At 46.1% G+C, this 18,156-nt stretch overlaps 1 protein-coding gene across 4 annotated transcripts in view; it reads right to left on the bottom strand.

The window, feature by feature from the left end:
- The window catches only part of CYFIP2 (cytoplasmic FMR1 interacting protein 2), a 133,808-nt gene that overhangs the window by 64,795 nt on the left and 50,857 nt on the right, over positions 1-18,156 (bottom strand). For all 4 annotated transcript variants that reach the window (XM_021939907.2, XM_003900431.4, XM_017960089.3 and 1 more), the window contains exons 14-21: positions 14,623-14,789; positions 13,749-13,896; positions 10,481-10,634; positions 8,920-9,076; positions 8,286-8,382; positions 6,308-6,384; positions 3,540-3,648; positions 933-1,052 (exon numbers count right to left, since the gene is read on the bottom strand). In XM_021939907.2, the coding sequence (XP_021795599.1) occupies positions 933-1,052; positions 3,540-3,648; positions 6,308-6,384; positions 8,286-8,382; positions 8,920-9,076; positions 10,481-10,634; positions 13,749-13,896; positions 14,623-14,789 (1,029 nt within the window). The remainder of the gene's footprint in view (positions 1-932; positions 1,053-3,539; positions 3,649-6,307; positions 6,385-8,285; positions 8,383-8,919; positions 9,077-10,480; positions 10,635-13,748; positions 13,897-14,622; positions 14,790-18,156) is intronic.

Genomic DNA, 18,156 nt, shown 5'->3' with positions numbered 1-18,156 from the left:
CTGTGGCATTAAGTACATTCACATTGTTGTGCAACTATCAGCACCATCCTTTTCTAGAATTGAAACTCATCTTCTCCAACTGAAACTCTGGATCCATCAAACACCATCTTCCTCTTCCCTGGCAACCACCATCCTACCTTATGTATCCATGAATTTGCCTACTGTAGGAACCTCATATAAGAGAAATCATGCAGTATTTTTCTCAAAGTTCTGCCCACTTATTTTAGCAACCGTTGACAGATCTTGCCTACAATTTTTATTATGTTCTAATGGTGATTTTCCATTTCCCAGTCCTACTGTTCATCTGCTTTTGAAAGCACTGAAATCTTCCTTTGATTCACTGAAAGGATAACCAGTCAAGTTTACTCTAACTCTTGAAGAGAGAGAATTAGCAGAGAGTCGTTTAAATTGCTGTTTTCTGGGGGAAAGGAGTAGGCCTATTCCAGGCTTGTGCATCAGAATCAGTTACATAATGTACAGGGTATGATGTTTAATGAAAATGTGGGGGCCCCTTGTTTAAGAATTTCAAGATGGTGACAGCAGAGCAGTAAACCAGCTGCAAAGCCCGTCTGGGCCTTATACTACTGCACACCCGTGAAGCCAACCCTCTTGTGCAATTTCCCCTAGGTTCTTAGGACCATTTACCTACTTGCTCAGCCTGCAGGATCCTAAGGACATGCAGCTGTGTCTGAGGGTTGGCCATCTCTAGAAATCTCAAGGAGACCCCCTCCGCTCTGTCATTCCCAAGGCAATCAGGAACGTAAGATTATTCTTATTCTGTGTAAGTTTTTATTTCTCAGCTCCATTCAGATGGGAAAGAGACTCACTGCCCCTCTTTAACTGGCCCATCACTAGACTAACTACAGTCCCCATCTAGGCTTCTAGTCTGAGAAATCCCAGAGCAGAAATCCCACACGCTCCCAGACTCTTACCACAATGGAGGTCAGATCCTCACTCTCAAAGCGGCTGATAGCCTGGTCCAAGGATTTATACATGGCGGCAGAGATGCGCTGGGTAATGAGTCTGTTCAAGTCAATTGATCTACCCAACAGCTGGATGAAGAGAGAGAGAGAAAAGTTACTTAAAATTCACACTGGCCGGGTGCAGTGGCTCATGCCTGTAATCCCAGTGCTTTGGGGGACCAAGGTGGGAGTAAGACTGCCAGGTGGGAGGGGTTTCCTGAAGAAACTCCAATCAGCCTGTCCATTGAGGTAAAGGCTTGGGAAATTTATGATGTTTCCAGCAGGGAGGAGCCCGGCCCCTCCTCTTCCTGTGTGGAACCTGGGATTCCAACAGCCTGGCAGGAAGTTCTCTAGCTGAGGGACTCTGGCCTTGTGAAAGTCCCTGTTTCCCCCCTTTTTTTTCCCTTTTCACCCAATAAAACCCTGCTTTACCCACTCTTTAAACAGTCTGCAAGCCTAAGTTTTCATGGTCGTGGGACAGACAAGAACCCCATCTTTAGCTGAACTGAGAAGAAGTCCTGCAACAGGAGGATAGCTTGAGCCCAGGAGTTTGACACCAGCATGGGCAACATAGTGAGACCCAATCTCTACAAAAAATAAAAAATATTAGCCAGGTGTGATGGTGTACATCTGTAGTCCTAGCTACTTGGGAGGCTGGAAGTGGGAAGACAGCTTGAGCCCAAGAGTTTGCGGCTACAGTGAGCTATGATTGCACCACTGCACTCCAGCCTGAGCGAGAGAGAGAGACCCTATGTCTCAAAAACAAATAAAGGTTCTCACTGACACCTGACAAGTATGTGCATGCACTGATAGGAAACTGGATTAAAATTACAAAGGACATAACTGGGACAAATGGGAACTGTATTTAGAAAGCAGTATTGTTAAATTTCCTGAGTATCATCATTCTATTCTGTTTTTATAAGAGAATGTCCTTGTTCTTAGGAGACACAGGCTGAAGCATTCAGGGGTGAAATGTCATGATTTGGCAACTTAAACTCTCAAATGATTAAGAACAAAAGTATGTACATTCATCACACACACACACACAAACACACTGTATAAGTGCTAGAGAGAACATACATACATGAGAGAGAGAATGTGAACTAAATATGGTAAAACATAAATAATTGCAAATCTGGCTACGGGATACTAAGTGCTCATCGTATTATTCTTTCAACTTCCCTGTAGGCTTGAAACACAGGAAGTTTAGGAAAAATACGATTCACTCAGGCTGTGGGAAGAGGTTCAGGATACGCTCTGGTTTCCCATAAATGTTTCTGCTGACATCCTAAATTTAGCCCTGAGGTGCTTCCTGCATCTTTCCTGTGCTCAATTCAGTCACCAGGGCACAGCAGCCGCCTCAGCAAGGGCCCAGTTTGTGCCTTCGTGAGGGAAAATTTAAAAGCAAGAGGATGAAGGTCTGATTACAGGATGGAAAATATAGCTTAAGGTACTTTCCACTGGGGTACATGGCGGGCACTACTGCAGCTGCTATGTAGATAGCAATAAACATTTGTCGAGCACCTGCTGTGTCCACAGCACTTCGCTAGGTGTCAAATGATTATTCTTAACTATTTTATTTTTCAACTTCTCTTTTGGCATAAATTTTCTACCAACTGACTAGGGCCCCTTATAGCCATCTTATGCACACATAAAGCCCTCAGTATTTAATATCCTGTGGCTAATTCTGGCTGCATTGTAACTGATAGCAGTAATCTTCTGAGAGGTTGAAAGAAAAGCTCTCATTGAGCCCCTGCTGTTGACAGAAGTACAAATTCTATTCCCTGCCCCCTCCCCTGCCTCGTTTAATGAGTCTCCATTTCCTTGGATTTCTCATCGCAATGGGAATGTCCAGGGTTTCTGAGATGAATTCTTTCCTTTTCACCTCTGGCATGGGCTTAGCCTCAGCCCGCACCTTTCACAAAGATCAGGACCACATAATAAGCACATAGACATCACAGCATAAAGGCCATTTTGCCACCCACTTGGCCAACAGCAGGGCTCTGGGAGGAGGGCACGCCATCTGCTGGGGCATCTCTTATGCTGTCTGTCTGCCTCACATTAACATTGTTAAGTGGGGATGTTTCTCAGTTCCCAGCAACATTTCCTCTATATCTAGGGTCAAATGTTAATAGAAACCAACTCTGCACACACAAAAAAGCCAATTTCTACCATGGATTTGCCCTGACATGCTTTCGTTTCAAAGGTGCCACGGTCTTCCTCACTTAGACCGGCACTTGGGCCCTGTTCAGGGACAGATTTACCCATCTCTGAGTGGCATCCCAACTGGAAAAAGTGGGCTGCAGCTTATGACGAGAAGACGAAGGCTTTGGTTGCCATAACATGTCAGAGGTCAGCTATAGATGGGTGGATAAGCCCAGAACCTGAGCCAAAGGACGCCCAATGCCTCTTTACTGTTTATGAGATCCTGAGGCTGTGCTACACCCAGGCTCAGAAACTCACACTGGCAACGTGCCGGGAAGACAGAACCCAGGCCTGATTCCTGATCTCTAGGCTGACTTCACAGCTGCTCTCTCCTGCCCCTTCCACCTCCACGGTGGCTTCCGCTCCCCATACCTGGACGTGCCTCTGTTTCAGCAGTGTTTCATAGCGATTGGACGGTGGATAAGGAATGATGACGCCATAATTCTTACACTCAGCTCGAAAACGTTTATCCAACAGGACACTGGAAGGAATAAAAGTGAAACAAGGCCAGTAAACAGACAGTGAATGACTCTCAACTGCCCGGATACTTCTATTTCAGATCATAGGATCTACCCACAGAGCACCATCTTACATATCTTAAGCAAAATGGTTTTCTGCTCTAGATAAGTTACTTCACATTTCTTTTGAGTCACAGAAGCTCAATACGTGAAACAGAGTTTCTAAGTTAAAGATGGGCAACACTGAACTTGAGCCACTTTCCTCTTTTATTCATTTACCACAAAAGCAATTGAGTGCTTGCTTGGTGTATCCCAGGAAATATTCTGGGTACTGGGAATACAAAGTGCCTGTCCTCATGGAGCTCATATTCAAACGAGGAAAGACTGATAAACACAAACAGAAGAATGAAATAATTTCAGATAATAGGTAATAGTTGCATAGTGTTTACTATCTCCCAGGTACTTTAAACACACACATAAAACACACGTCATTTTAAATCTCTCCACAACTCTATGAGCTGGGAGTGTTACTATCTTTCACACTGAGGCATGGATTGCAGAGGAGCAAGTGCTTTGAAAATAAGAAAATGGGATCATTTGGAGTTAGGAAGTCAGGCAAAGTCGCTCTAAAGAAGTCTTGCTAAATGGAGGCCTGAATGATAAAATCGGAAAGATCTAGGGGAGCACTATCATTGACACTGTAAGCTTGGGTACGTTTGAGAAAAGGAAAGATGGCCAGTGTGGATAAAGTACAGTGCAGGTTGCACAGCACGGTGCAAAATGAATTTATAACATTAGACCAGGGCCAAACCAGGTAGGGCCACACAGATCCTAGTAAAGAGGCTAGGTGTATTCTAGACATAACTAAAAGCCACCTAAAGGTTTTATGCAAGACAGAGACATCATCTAAATCTACACTGTCCAAAGTAATAGCCACCGGCCACATGTGCCTACTGACCACTTGAGATGTGGCTGGTCCAAATTGAGATGGGCTGTCAAACACAGGATTTTGAGGACTTAGAAGAAAAGAATGAAAAATCTCCAATAATTCCTATATGGAGTATATGTCAAAATTATAATGTTTTGGATATGTGGGGTTAAATATATTATTAAAATTAATTTCACCTGCTTCTTCTTCCTTTTTAAAATACCTCTACTAAAAAATTTAAAATAACATCTCTGGCTCACGTTTGTGGCCGTGTGGCATTTTGAATGAACAGGACTGACCTAGCTCATGGTTTTCCTCCTGGGCTTTCTCCGAATCTCTCAACCTCCTCAACTTCCCACACTTTAAAAAATCACTGATCTTACAGGGAAGGGTGTAGATAAAAGCCTATAAGTTAGACAAAGGAAGACCCAGGGTTCGACATGCCTGAGTCTGTTTCTATAGATGATGGAACAGTGTATTTGGAATCAGAATTGTCTTATAGAAGCCAGAAACTCAACTCACTGTTAGAACCACATCCCATTCAATCCAAGCATGCGTATTGACTACTCTGTGAAAGGCTGTGTTCTCTGCTTTCCTTGAAATCCTACATGCATGCCTTCTACACTTTCCAGCCTTTAAGAGTTGCGTTATTTAATGCACATCCTATGTTAACAGAAACTTACATGTGCTGCACATCAACTCCTATTTGAAATATATCAGGGCTACTTTGGCTGTTAAAAGCAAATTGAAGCAAATTCTTTTCATAGAGAAATTATTAAAGTAAGGAACTATCCTTGAAATTACTGGTTGGTATGTTCGGATTTCCAATAAGAATGGAAATACCTATATATAAATTTGAGGTTTTCCTTGATCAGTGCTGTTACAGGTTCTTGAAAACCAAGAACTCACGAGGGTTTGAACCAACATATAGTGGCAATACCAAGGAGCCTCTAAGCCTGATACATCTCTGATCCAGACTTCTTCACTGGCCTCCTGTCTGGTTTGCACACACCCATTCTTCTCCAATTCATTCTCCGTACATTTATATTTTAAGAGAGTAAACTTTCACAAGTAAATAAAAATCGAATCGGGTCACTGTTGTACTTTTGAAACCATTCGGAGTCATTCCACTCCTGGGAGAAACAGCCACAAAGCCAGCGTGCCCTGGCCCTGCCCACCTCCCCAGCCTTAGCAGGCAGCCTGCCCCCTCTAGTGGTGGTGAAGAGACACTGACATGCATTAATCCACAGGAATCCTCCCACAGCCCTGTGAGGTTGGCAGGCTGTTATCATTACACTCCCGCCACAGGGACCTTGCACAAGCAGTTCCTTTTGCCTGCAACTTCCTGCCACATCCTTCACCTCCTTTTACTTTCTTCACTCCTACCAACTTCAGATAAGAACTCAGATGCCACTTCTGCAAGATGGCCTTTCTAGTTCCCCACCCCCAAAGGTTTAACCGTCGTACGTTCCCATGAGCTTTTCCCTCACAGACAGCATGTAACCTCCTTGTCACTGTGCACTCATCGGCTTTTAGTCAATGTCTGTCTTTCCTGCTAGACTGCAGTCTGTGTGAGGTGAGCCCTCTATTTGTTTAGTTTCCTTTCCACTCTATTTCAGCACCCAGTCTGGGCCTGTGGAATGGCTCTGTTTTCCTCAGGGGCTAAAGAAGAAGGGAGGTTTCACAACGGAAAATCACATCTTACAGGTGGCAGTCTTAAGAGATTGCTACTCACAGCTCTGGGGCTTTCCTACCTGCCGGCCATGGCTTTGTAGTAAGCAAAGATCTGGTCTGCCAGCTTGTAGACAAACTGATCAAAACACAGGTTCACCTGGTGGAGAGGAAGCAGGAACATCACTGGTGCCCGTTCAGCTTAATCACAGAAACCGAGCCAACTGAAAGAGGGCAGTCGGGCAGGACTGCCCAAAGTGCATTCTGGGGAAAGACGCTTTGAAGGGGAAAAAGAAGATTCTGTGGCTAAGTTTGGGAGGTTTGGTCCCTTGCTCTCAGGGTCCTCAGTCAGTCAACAGACAAGGCAAAGTTCAAAAAGGAACCAACCTCCCCACGGCCCCCCTCCTCAGCTGTTTTGAGGCTGCCTGCCTGGAGGGATGCAACGAACAGACTGTCAGAACTCGTCAGTGCTCGAATCTGTCTGCTAACTTGGCAGCCTCCCCATCTATCTCTTCTGATAGATGTTATTTTTCATTGTATTTCACTTTGCTTTGCAATTTTTTTTTCTTTTTTTTTTTTTTTTTTAGACGGAGTCTCACTCTGTCGCCCAGGCTGGAGTGCAGTGGCACAATCTCAGCTCACTGCAAGCTCCGCCTCCCGGGTTCACACCATTCTCCTGCCTCAGCCTCCCGAGTAGCTGGGACTACAGGCGCCCGCCACCACGCCTGGCTAATTTTTTGTTTTTTTTTTTTTTTTTTAAGACAGAGACTCGCTCGACAAGTCGCCTAGGCTGGAGTGTAGTGGTGTGATCTCGGCTCACTGCAACCTTCACTTCCTGGGTTCAAGCGATTCTCCTGCTTCAGCCTCCCAAGTAGCTGGGATTACAGGCACCCACCACCATGCCCAGCTAATTTTTGTATTTTTAGTGGAGACGGAGTTTCACCATATTGGCCAGGCTGGTCTCAAACTTCTGACCTCAGGTGATCCACCCACCTTGGCCTCCCAAAGTGCTGGGATTACAGGCATGAGCCACCACACCTGGCTGCAAATTTGTTTATGAAGTTGATAGTCACATTTCAAAGCGCCTTCCTTCCAACTTTGCTTACGTAGCTTTGGTTTTTTAATGAAGAAAGCATTGACATTTCAGGGTCTCATCACCAGTGACAGACTGTGATGCTCAGGTGGGAAGATAATTCACACCAGACACAGAGAATCAAACCAAATATTCCAAAAATAGCAAGAGCAGGACATGACCATGAGATGGGGCAAAGGCAGTAGCTAGGTAAGAGACAAAGGAAACAGATCCTATTTACTGTCAGATTTAGTATTTTAAGTCTTTCATGTTTAGTATTTATGTGATTAACCTTTGATTCTTTCTCACCAGACCCTTGGCTCCATAAGGTTAATGATTCAAAAAGCTTTCAGATCTTTCATCTCACACCCTACGTGGTATGCAAACCACAAAATCCCAGCGCTGTGTTTAGTGCTTTCCTCAGACCTAGGTCACTGAGGCCGCTGCCCTGCACTTTGAGCTTCAAGGGTCATCAGTAGACCTCCCTCCAGGCAAAGAATCCATAGGGTCAAGGTGGGCATGTGCACTCAGGCCCCATTATCCCCTTCTAGAACCAGCTCTGAGAAGCCTTCTACAGGCGGCTCAAGCCTCTTCCAGGGCCACCTGCTCTCTTATCTGGCCTCCCCTCTGAGGATGGACTGCACTACGGGTGTGTGTGACCATAGGTTTTAGATCTGGCTGAGGGTCACCGTTTTTGAGCAGAGTTGACAGGCAGAGCTTGGGTATTTATACACATGCACACGAAGCCCTTCATGGTGCAGCACAGAGTTTGTGGGTGGGAAGAGAAAGGCAGCAGGTCCTGAGCTGGGTGTCTCAGTTTGTACTTCTGCCCTCAAACGTTACACAGGCCTTCTGATGGCCATGATTACAGAGATTCCTCTCCTAGAACAAGTCACTGATACTCCCACTTCACGCTAATAGCAAAAGACTAGAAAAGTCCGGAATTTGGAACAAGATTAAAGGAGCAAAAGGAGAAGCACGTCACTTGCCTCAGCTTCGATCTCATCGTACAGGAACTGCTTTTTAAACTTGGTCAGAGCATAGTAAGCGCTGTCGTTGTACAGATCCAAAGGGTAGAGGACATACCTGAAGAGGGAAAAACACAGCCAGCCGCTTACTAATGACCTCCCTTAAGGAAGACAGTTTTATACTTGCTTGGGAAATAGAAACAAGTTCAGAGTCAGGAAAAAATCATCTTTCAGCCCTCTCTGATGTTCCCAGAGCCTCCACCGCTTAGGAGCAACTTACTTCACAGTCAGCCCAAAGAAATAAGAAGTCCAAGATGCAAATAAAACCAGGACTTGTAAACATGTATCTGGAACTAAAAGACATCAGGTGGCAGTTAAGAATACAAGCTTCCTGCTCCTGAGATTACTCTTTTTCTGAGCATAGCTGTTATGAGGCTGACGAAGCATAGGAAGGGCAGCTGGCCTGGGAAACTTCAGAATTTATCTGCAAGGCTGAATTAAATGATTCTGTCTGGCTGAGCTTTCTCCGTGGTGGGGCACATGGCCTCATTTCTTGTCAACTCAGTGCTTCCTTCTGGAAAGAACGGAGCTCCCTGGTAAACTGCCCTCCACTTGCACCCCAGGAGCCACCTGCTGGCCCAATCCTGCCTCTTACTCCATCATGGAAGGTTCTTTGGTTTCCAGGATATGGTCCGTTAGAATCCAGGGCATAGACATCTCGATGGGGAACTGGATTCGTCGGCCCATGGTTAACTCCAGGAAGAATTCTCGGAACCAGAGCTGGGAGAGGTCGCAACACTGCTGCAGGGCTTCTGAAAGCATAAGGGAATGAGCCTTGGGTTACTCTTAGCACTAAAAGACCTTAGTTCTCATTGTTTTTATTAATGTTCATTGTTATTGTTACTGTGTTAGGTATGTAGCAGGTACTAATATTGATTAGTAGGATCCTGCTCTCTTTTACTTAAAGGCAAGCCTAATATGTACTTGGAAAATAGCATTTGTTAAGCTTGAGTGGCAGTGGTTGTGGGCTGGTGGGGGAGAAGAGGAGGCAGTGATGTTTTAGAGCTTTAGATGCCCATATAGTTCCCATCACCCTCCTACAAAGTCATCCTGAAAACCTGCAACCTAAACTTGAAAAGTACGCTCATGGCTGGGCACAGCGGCTCATGCCTATAATACCAGCACTTTGGGAGGCTGAGGCAGGCAGATCACTTGAGGTCAGGAGTTTGAGCCCAGCCTAGCCAACATGGCGAAATCCCGTCTCTACTGAAAATACAAAAAAAAAAAAAAAAAAAAAAAAAAAAAATTAGCCAGGCATAGTGGTGCATGCCTGTAATCCCAGCTACTCAGAAGGCTAAAGCAGAACTGTTTGAACCTGGGTGGCAGAGGTTGCAGTGAGCTGAGATCACACCACTGCACTCCAGCCTGAACCTGGGAAGCAGAGGTTGCGGTGAGCTGAGATAGTGCCACTGCACTCCAACCTGGGCAACAGAGCAAGACTCTGTCTCAAAAAACCAAACAAACAAAAATGTGTTCATTACACAAATACAGTGTCAGTGTCAAGATAGGCCCCCAAGTGCCCACTTTCAATTGGATTGTGGCTCCTTGACTTCTTGTGTGTGTTAATTCTTAGATCCCATACAGTTTAGAGGCCTTGAAGGCCCTTCCCAGGCTACTCTCTAATGGAGAAGAATGTACTGTTTGTTACAGTCATCACTCTTTTCAATCCCAGCAGACATACGAAGACTCACGTCCCTGAGATACTACTCTTCCTCTGCCCTAGACATACATCTTACTAAAAGGAGAGGAAGTGTGAAGAACACAGGACTGGGATGCAGCTCGAGAGCCTCCCCTGCTGGCAGCAGCAAGTACTACTTAGCGCTCGGCTGCGGCTGAGTAGCAAGTCTAGCATCCATGTGTCTGTATGTGCATATTCTTGTTTTTGATCCCTCTCTACTAAGGACTTTATGACAAATTAGCCACAGGTATCTCCCGGACACATTTAGCTAGGTCAGAATAGCTGAGTTGAACCTGGCCTTTCCTAGCTCCAAAAGCCCACTGGAAAGTGTGTGTGTTTTCCTTGGCGGTGATATCAACGATCACGTCCTTAGGGTCAACGATCACGTCCCTTTGCCATGCCTGGCTTGGTGGTCTTAGTGGCTCTGAGCCCTTCGTCCCCTCCCTCCATGCCTCAGCAGGGGTGGGATGCAGCTCACCACTGATGTTGAGCAGATGTGTGAAGAAGAAGGACTGTTTGTGAAAGTCCTCTATGGCGAGGACAATGGGTCCGTCGAGGCTGCTCCTCAGGGTCTTCTTGGAGCCGCTTTTGTCTGCAATGAGCGATTCAAGCATGGTCCGCACCATGTACAGCTTGAAAAAGAAGGCAAGATGAGAAGGTCAGAAGCTGGCCCTCTACCCCAGGGGAAAAGGTTGCTTCGTGTTGTATTTATGTATCTATTCTTTTCTGCAGATGTCTGCTCTTAAAAAGCATTGTCCTAAGGAAGCACCAGTTTATGGTTTGAGAAGTAAATGTGGAACTGTGAAAAGCTTCATGGCCAACCCGGGCCCCGTGGCATCCCTGGGCCGTGGACCTGGCCACAGCAGGTGGCTCCCTGCTCTGCTTGGCCAAGGGTGTGTATATCAGAGGAGAACCTCATTACGTGTCACCCTGGAGTCACTCCCTGTTTTCCCAGAAGGACACAGATGCCATGGGCGGAGCACTGGACTGGGAGTCAAAAGACCGGGGTTCAAGGCCAGGCACTGCTGCTGATTTGCTGTGTGATCTTAGGCAACAAAGCCCCCACTCTGGGCCTCAGTTGTCTCATGTAACATGAGGGGGTTGGACCAGATGCCTTCTCACACCAGTCCCTTTCAGAACTAACATTCTGAGGAACTGAGAAATGGGATAAGATCAGAACGAACCCCCTCCCACACCTGTTCCTGATCCTCAGCGTTTTGACCCCGTGGCTGAGCAATGGCGCCCCCTTGGTGGCATCAGCTGCACTGCACAGCCTGCTGAAGTCCGGGGTGGAAGGCGGGTTAACATTGGTACTTACACAGGAGGCTACTAGACAATTAACTCCCGCTTACAGGGTGCCTTAAGTGCAAAGGATGCAAGTGCGGTGGGGTGGTTCTCTTTGCTAATCTAGATCTCTCCACATCATTTGTCTGTGAATCTTAGGGCTGGAAGGGGCCTTGAGGAGCCAGGCTAGTCCATTCCTGCTGCCTCCTCGAGAAGGGTACCCAAACCACCCAGCCAGGCGGTGTGATACCAGGGATCGGCAGCCTCTTCGGCCCTGTGTGCCACCAGTGGGGTGAAACAAAGCCCTCGGGGACCACTGGCAGGCCTAAGACACAGATAGGAGAGAAGGAAGAGGGAACGGGAGGGCAGGAGAGACAGGGAAGAGGGAGAGAGAGAAAGAGAGAGAGAGAGAGAGAGAGAAAAGCAAGAGGTATTGTATACGGTGGGAAAGCCGCCGCGACTGCCGGGGGCTACCTCTGAGACACTCCAACCTCCCAGCAACCACGTTCGTCTTCGCTGCCTCTGGAGCTTCCCTGGGATCTTCCCCACCACATGCCTGGCACTGATGGGGGCAGGGCAGCCACAGAAACGTGACCCACCATCCCTGCCACAGGGCTTCCTTTGTGGGAAAGCAGCCATGGTGGCCGTCAGTGCCTCAGACAGTCCCCCATCTGCAGGCCTGTTGGGGGGCCCGTCTCATCATCCCTAAGAGCCGAGAAGCACTCTTCTCAAGACGGCCTCTCAAGTCCTCAAAGGAGGAATCCAAGTCTAATCTGTTGTGGATGCTGTCTGATTGATGTCCAACTCTAACTATCTCAAAACTGGTTTCACCCATAAGAGGGTGAACTCTTTTCCCATGTACTTTTACTTAACAGAGCATTTAATTCACCAAACCAGTCTCTATCCCAACTATGCAAGATGCCCATGTCTACTGTGTCCTGCAGACCGTACCAGAGCCCTGGGTGGGTGTCAGGAGACCTGGGTTCTTGTCCCACCTCCACCTGGGACTCACCTTGTGACTTGGACAAGTCACTTCCCCTCTCTAGACCTCAGTTTCCCCATCTGCAAGATACGGGGAGGGCCTAGGTTTCTCTAAGAGCTCTCCCAGCTCTGGTTGTCTAGGAGTCTATTCCACATGTCTGTGCCACCCTGGCATGACCTGGTGGAGGCTGGGGGTGAGGGGGGATTTACTGCTGGTGACCCACCCCTCTCACATCATCTACACAAATCCTCCCTTCCTCACCTCTCCTTTTCTCTCTGCCTGTTAAGCCCTCTTCTCCTCCTTTCCAGTGTCTTTCGTGCCTTGTCTGTCTCCTGCTCACTCATGTCTTAAAACTTACAGAAACACCTGAAAGCCCTGCTCAGTGTCCCCCGGACCTCAATCCTTGATACTACACAGAACTATTTGCAGACGCTTCCTCGGGGCATTCTACAACCAGCCAGTGAGACTGATGCAAACTGGCAGAGGGTTGTCAAGCCAAGGGGAGTTAAGACGACCCTGCCGAGAACCCACCTCTCCCCTGCCCCAGCCCCGAGCACAGACACAGACACACACACAGGGAGAAGGGTTGGGGGTGGGCCTCGGATGGTCCATCTCGGGTGACTGAGAGCAGAGAGAGGCTTAAAGGTCATGGTAAGTGAGGCCTCTGAGACCCTTAAACCCGCAATGAGAACCATCTGCTTTTTCCAGCACATCAAAAATACCACCAGAAACTACCTAGCCTTAAGTAGGTAGCAGGGACTTAACGGAGATACTCAGATTATTGACTTTTTTTCTGTAATGTTATGACTGCTCTGGATAAGCCACGGGCGACCTCTTGCGCAGAAGCTCTGGCTGGCAACTCTGAGTGTTTCCAAATACTGGACTTCCTCTAAGGGGACAAGGGCTTTCAACACTTGCACTTTTGGAAGGATGTGGAACTAAGGGATATTTTGTTAGTAACACAATCTCATTCAAAGTTTTCATTTTGCAGAGAAGATAGTCAGAGCTCAGAGAGCTCAAGGTGCTTGCCCAAGATCACACAGCAAGTCAGAGGCAGAACTTTTAGGAGAAAGGGCCGGGGCTTATTAAAGAGGGACAGGATAGATGCGTATAGATTCCACTTTAACCTCCTCCTGCACTTTGGAATCTATACTTCATAGGACTAGAAGATAGCCAGGCAAGGTGGATGTGGTATTATCCCCATTAGCTAGTTTAAACAACTGAGGCACAGAGAGATCTGTAACGCGCCCGAGGTCACACAGGTATCTAGGACTAGAATCCAGGTCTCCTGAATCTTAAGCCAGTGGTCCTCCTTCCTATATCAAAACAAGATGGCAGAATAAGACCAGAGCAGCCTCTCAACCCTGCCCCTCCTGACCGATGGCTCCCAGTCCCACTGCCCATGTCCTGCCATGATGATCTACCATAGCCCGGCTGGCCTTTGAGTCAACGCAGCTGGCCTGTGCCTGGAGCCGCTTACCTGTGTGCTGGATGGCCCCACAGCACGCCGGGGCACCTTGATGTCAAATCCACCTTTGGGGTCCTTCTCCCCTCTCAAGCATGGGTCATTGGGGGGCTCTCGCCCTCCCTCCCAGTCACAGATGGTCTTTCGAATTGCCTGTAGGACACTGGGGAAGGAAGAACTAAGACTCAGACCAGGTTTCACCATGGGAAAAAGGCACTACAAGCTTGTGTGTCTAGGGGCCATGGTGTCCCAGGACCACCCACATTAGAATTCTTGGGGTGCTTGTAAAGCATGCTCATTTCTGCCCTCAGTCCAAAACTCTGGTTTAACAGATTTAAGGTACGGTCCAGGAATCTGTGCTTAAACAAGTGTCCTACATGGTTCTGATGTCCAAGGGATGTCTGAGAACTCAGCTCTGAGCCCATCAAGTGAGACAGAACTTGTGTGAGGCAAGATGTCTATTTTTCCTTTCTGGTTATCCGGGAGTCTCATTGGTCTTATGAAATCTGTGTGTGCTTAGTTTTCATAATAGCTTAGATGTACTGCATACCTACTCCATGCTACACGTGCTTAGGTTTATCTGTGGACCATCTCATTTCATCATCCCAACAGGCAGCAGGTGGCATTATAATCCCCATTTTACAAATGAGGAAAACTGAGGTTTGGAGAAGGTCAGTAACTTTACCAAGTTCACACAGCTAGATAGCAGTGGATATGGACTTCCAGAGATGAAAGCTTAATTCATCCCAAATGCCCAATCTCCTAAAGAACCCTCTAGAGCTTGCTGGAAGAACCCGTGGGTGTTCAGTGGCTGAGCCAGGACATCCTCTCTGAAGGGTATCTGGCATACTTATGTCTGATATGCTCCTGAAGGTATCTGAAAACCCACCTGATGAGGACGTTCTTCTTCTTCCGTACCGCCTGCCGCAGGGGCTCACGCAGCGTCACCTGGGCGAAGTCCTGCAATGCTGCGTAGATGGTGTTCCTGATGGCCTGGTTGAAGACGCTCTCCATCCTGCCCATGAGCACCTGCAGGCCTTTGATCATGGCGATCACCTGGGCAGGAACAGGCCAAGGGTCAGGTTCACCATGTCCAGCACCCCAGCTCTCTACTACCCATCATCACCTCGCCAGGGGAGGCGGGGAATGATATCCAGAGGCATAAGGCCAGTGCTACTCAAAGTGCCAGTGCATGACTAGGTAGAAGACGTGTGCCAGAATGTACGTACATCAGCACTTAGCTTCATTCATTGAGAAAGTGTTGCTACAAAACACAAATGTCAGCTCAACTAACAACATTCTTTGCAATGCAGCTGATTTTCATCCTGGCATGAGCTCTTGATTTTGTTGCTCACTGCTGACAAATGGCAGCTGGCCCATGGGCTACCATTTGAGCATTTTGAGAAGTGCCCTGGCTTTTGAAGGCCCCTCCATAGACCAGGCACCCACAGACCACATCAAATAGAACTTTTTTAACATAAACTTTTCTAAAGAATTTTTACAACCTTTGTTTTTAAAACCATTGGGCCAGTTACTGCTTGAGTTGATAAGATCAAAATTTCTCCTGCAGAAGTCATGGGGGAGAATGCCTCTACTCCTCTATTTCCCTTCTCCTTACCCTAACTCACTGTTCTGTTTGGAGAGATTGGGATTCAGGCGTGTGTGATGAGAGGAGCCTGGCTTGACCTTGGCTCACTCTTTTGGGACCTGCCTGCCTGCAAGTATGTGGCCTCCCTTCTAGGTTTCTGGCCACTTCTTGCAAGACCATCCCCTGCCCACCCCAAGGAAGGGAAGCATGTATCTATGCAGCTGCTTTGCCTATTACCCAGTGGCAAGTTTAATGAGATGTAGGAGGCATAGGAAGACTGGTGTGGCATTGGGTGAAAACCACATTATCTAGTTCAGCTTTACCAGCAGTAAGTCTGAGCCTTCAACTCCACTGGCCTCTAACATTAATTTCTCAATTGATTCAGAATTCAGAGGCAAAGACATGTGGCAGATCGTCCACCTCATGACTGCCACACAGATCACACCCATACTGGCATGTTCCACCTTCTACACCAGACTGGAAACACATAGGACAGGGCCCAGCTATGTTGTGCACACCCAACTGCCAGTGTCTGGGCTCATGGTGGGCAGACACACTTTTTGTTGAAAAGGAACAAATAAATGAACGAATGAGCTTAGATCCTAAGCCTGTTTTTTTTTTCTCTAAAACTTAAAGGAAGAAAAAGAACATTTTTAGATAGAACTGGTATGAAAACAACTCAGGAGGTGATGGTTTTCAGTGGCACCAACAGTACAACAATTTTGTTGGCGATAAGTTTTGGTGCAGAGAAATAATGGGACAGAAGCATTAGAGGACTGTTAGATCATAACAGAATCTGGGCTCCTGGCTACAGATGTAACTAGGAGACATCAGGACAAAGGAAGGAGTAGATAATGAAGATGTCTCAGACTAACTCCAAACACAGAGGAGTGGGCAGGCCTGTTGGTTCTAAGGGAAAAATCTTTGCAACTCTAGACAAGGCAAAGATTTTTTAGCTGAAACCCCCAAATCACAAACCACCAAATAACTGATAAACTGGACTTCATCAAAATGTAAAACAGCTGCTCTTCAAAAGGCACCCTTACAAAAATGAAAAGGCAAAGTCACTAATGAGAAAAAATATTTGCGATATATATTTGACTAAAGACTTGTAATCTAAAATATGGAACAAATTCTCACAATTCAGTAATAGGAAGACAGAAACCCGATTTTTTAAAAATGGGCAAAAGATCTCAATACTTCACAGAGGAAGATATATGAATGGGATCCAAGACAGGACAGAGGTAAAGGGAATTCTCAAGATAATACATAATAGGAGACTCTTCGATCAGTGGCTGGGCTGGTCTAGAGACAAACCCATGCAGATTGGAAAGAAGAGGGCTTGTGGAAGAATGGCTCCAAGAAAAAAAGAATAATACCAAAACTCATCAAATGATGATGGTGATGGACCATTTTGTAAGGAGTTTTACATTTTGTTGGTATGTTTGAGGTTGCCTTTTTGATAGACTCATAGAAAACAAAACAAAAAATAAAGTATTGCTAATTCTATGAAGAACAAAAAGTTGTGCAAGAAAATAAAGGTATTCACATTAGATCATGTGGCTCAGTGATGGACAATAGTTACTTGGTTATAATAATAATAAGGTAACTATTGATTTTTACCAAAAAGTGTAAAATTACCAAGATGGGAAGATGGGGGAAGGAAACCAGGTGTGTTGCAGGGATGTTGCAGGGATGGGAGGAAGGATGGAGAGAGCTATGTCCTCATTTCCCAAAGTAGAAAATCAATACAAAATGTCATAAATTGAAAAACCAAGAAATAGTCTCGTTAGAACTAGGGAGACAAATACTACAAGGAATCGCTTAACAAGTTGAATGGTGTTTCCTATTTGGGGACTCAGATTGGAAAGGCATGGGGCAGGCAGGTTACTACTCTCACTTCGTTTTATTTTTAAAGGCCACACTGAACTACTTTTCTTTTTAATTTTTTAAAATATGTTTTGTTAATGAGATAAAAATGATAAAACCTCTCAATGTATAGCAAAGTAATGACTAGAAGGAAATCGAGTGACATGTTCTTGGTGGTTGTGCTTGGATGATGATATGAGGTTGTGGGAAGGTGAAGGTAGAAGTGGGCTTGGGGTAGCATCTTCTAAATCACTTACAGTGCATATGCATCCCTTTTATCAAGGAAATAAGTGCAAAAATAGTTGTATAAAGTTGCATTTACCCTCTGACTGTCTCACTTTAAATAGGCTTCAGGATGACTTTGTCCTCTAGAGATGACTGCAAAACTTTCTTCCAGGTTGCCCGTTAGTAATGGAAGTGCCAACGGGTCTGGGGCCACTCAGGACAATGTCAAGTGTGATTACGATTTTTCTCCTTTCTGAAATTATGCCACTGAACCTCCGTCCTTTAAAGTGAACTTGGAGAGACAACGACTCTAACCTCTTACATTTGCATGACCCTGTAAGTTTTCAGAGCTCATCTACATTCATTATCTTACTTGACAATTATTGTTTGATTCTCCATAATAACCCTGGGATGGGGCAGGGGAGAAATGATTAGCTCCATTTTACAGATAAGGAATCTGAGGCGCTGAGAGCTGAAGTGACCAGAGGCCCAGGGCTGGGATCCAGGTCCCTGATTTCTAGATTCATCTCCTGTAGGTTTCAAATGGTCCTCAAAGAAATAGCTGTCACTCACAACCTAGTGTAAAAGAGTTTTCCTCCCAAATAGAAACATCATTTTGTAATCAAACAAAATACAATACAAAAAGGTATAAATCAGACAGTCCTGTTTCCAGAAATTACTACTGTTCATGGTTTGGTATACACATAAATATTTATGTCCTTCAGTTTTCCACAAATATAT

This window comes from Papio anubis, chromosome 5 (genome assembly GCF_008728515.1).
Source record: "Papio anubis isolate 15944 chromosome 5, Panubis1.0, whole genome shotgun sequence".
Lineage (NCBI taxonomy): Eukaryota > Metazoa > Chordata > Mammalia > Primates > Cercopithecidae > Papio > Papio anubis.
This window is presented reverse-complemented; position numbering and strand designations above follow the sequence as displayed.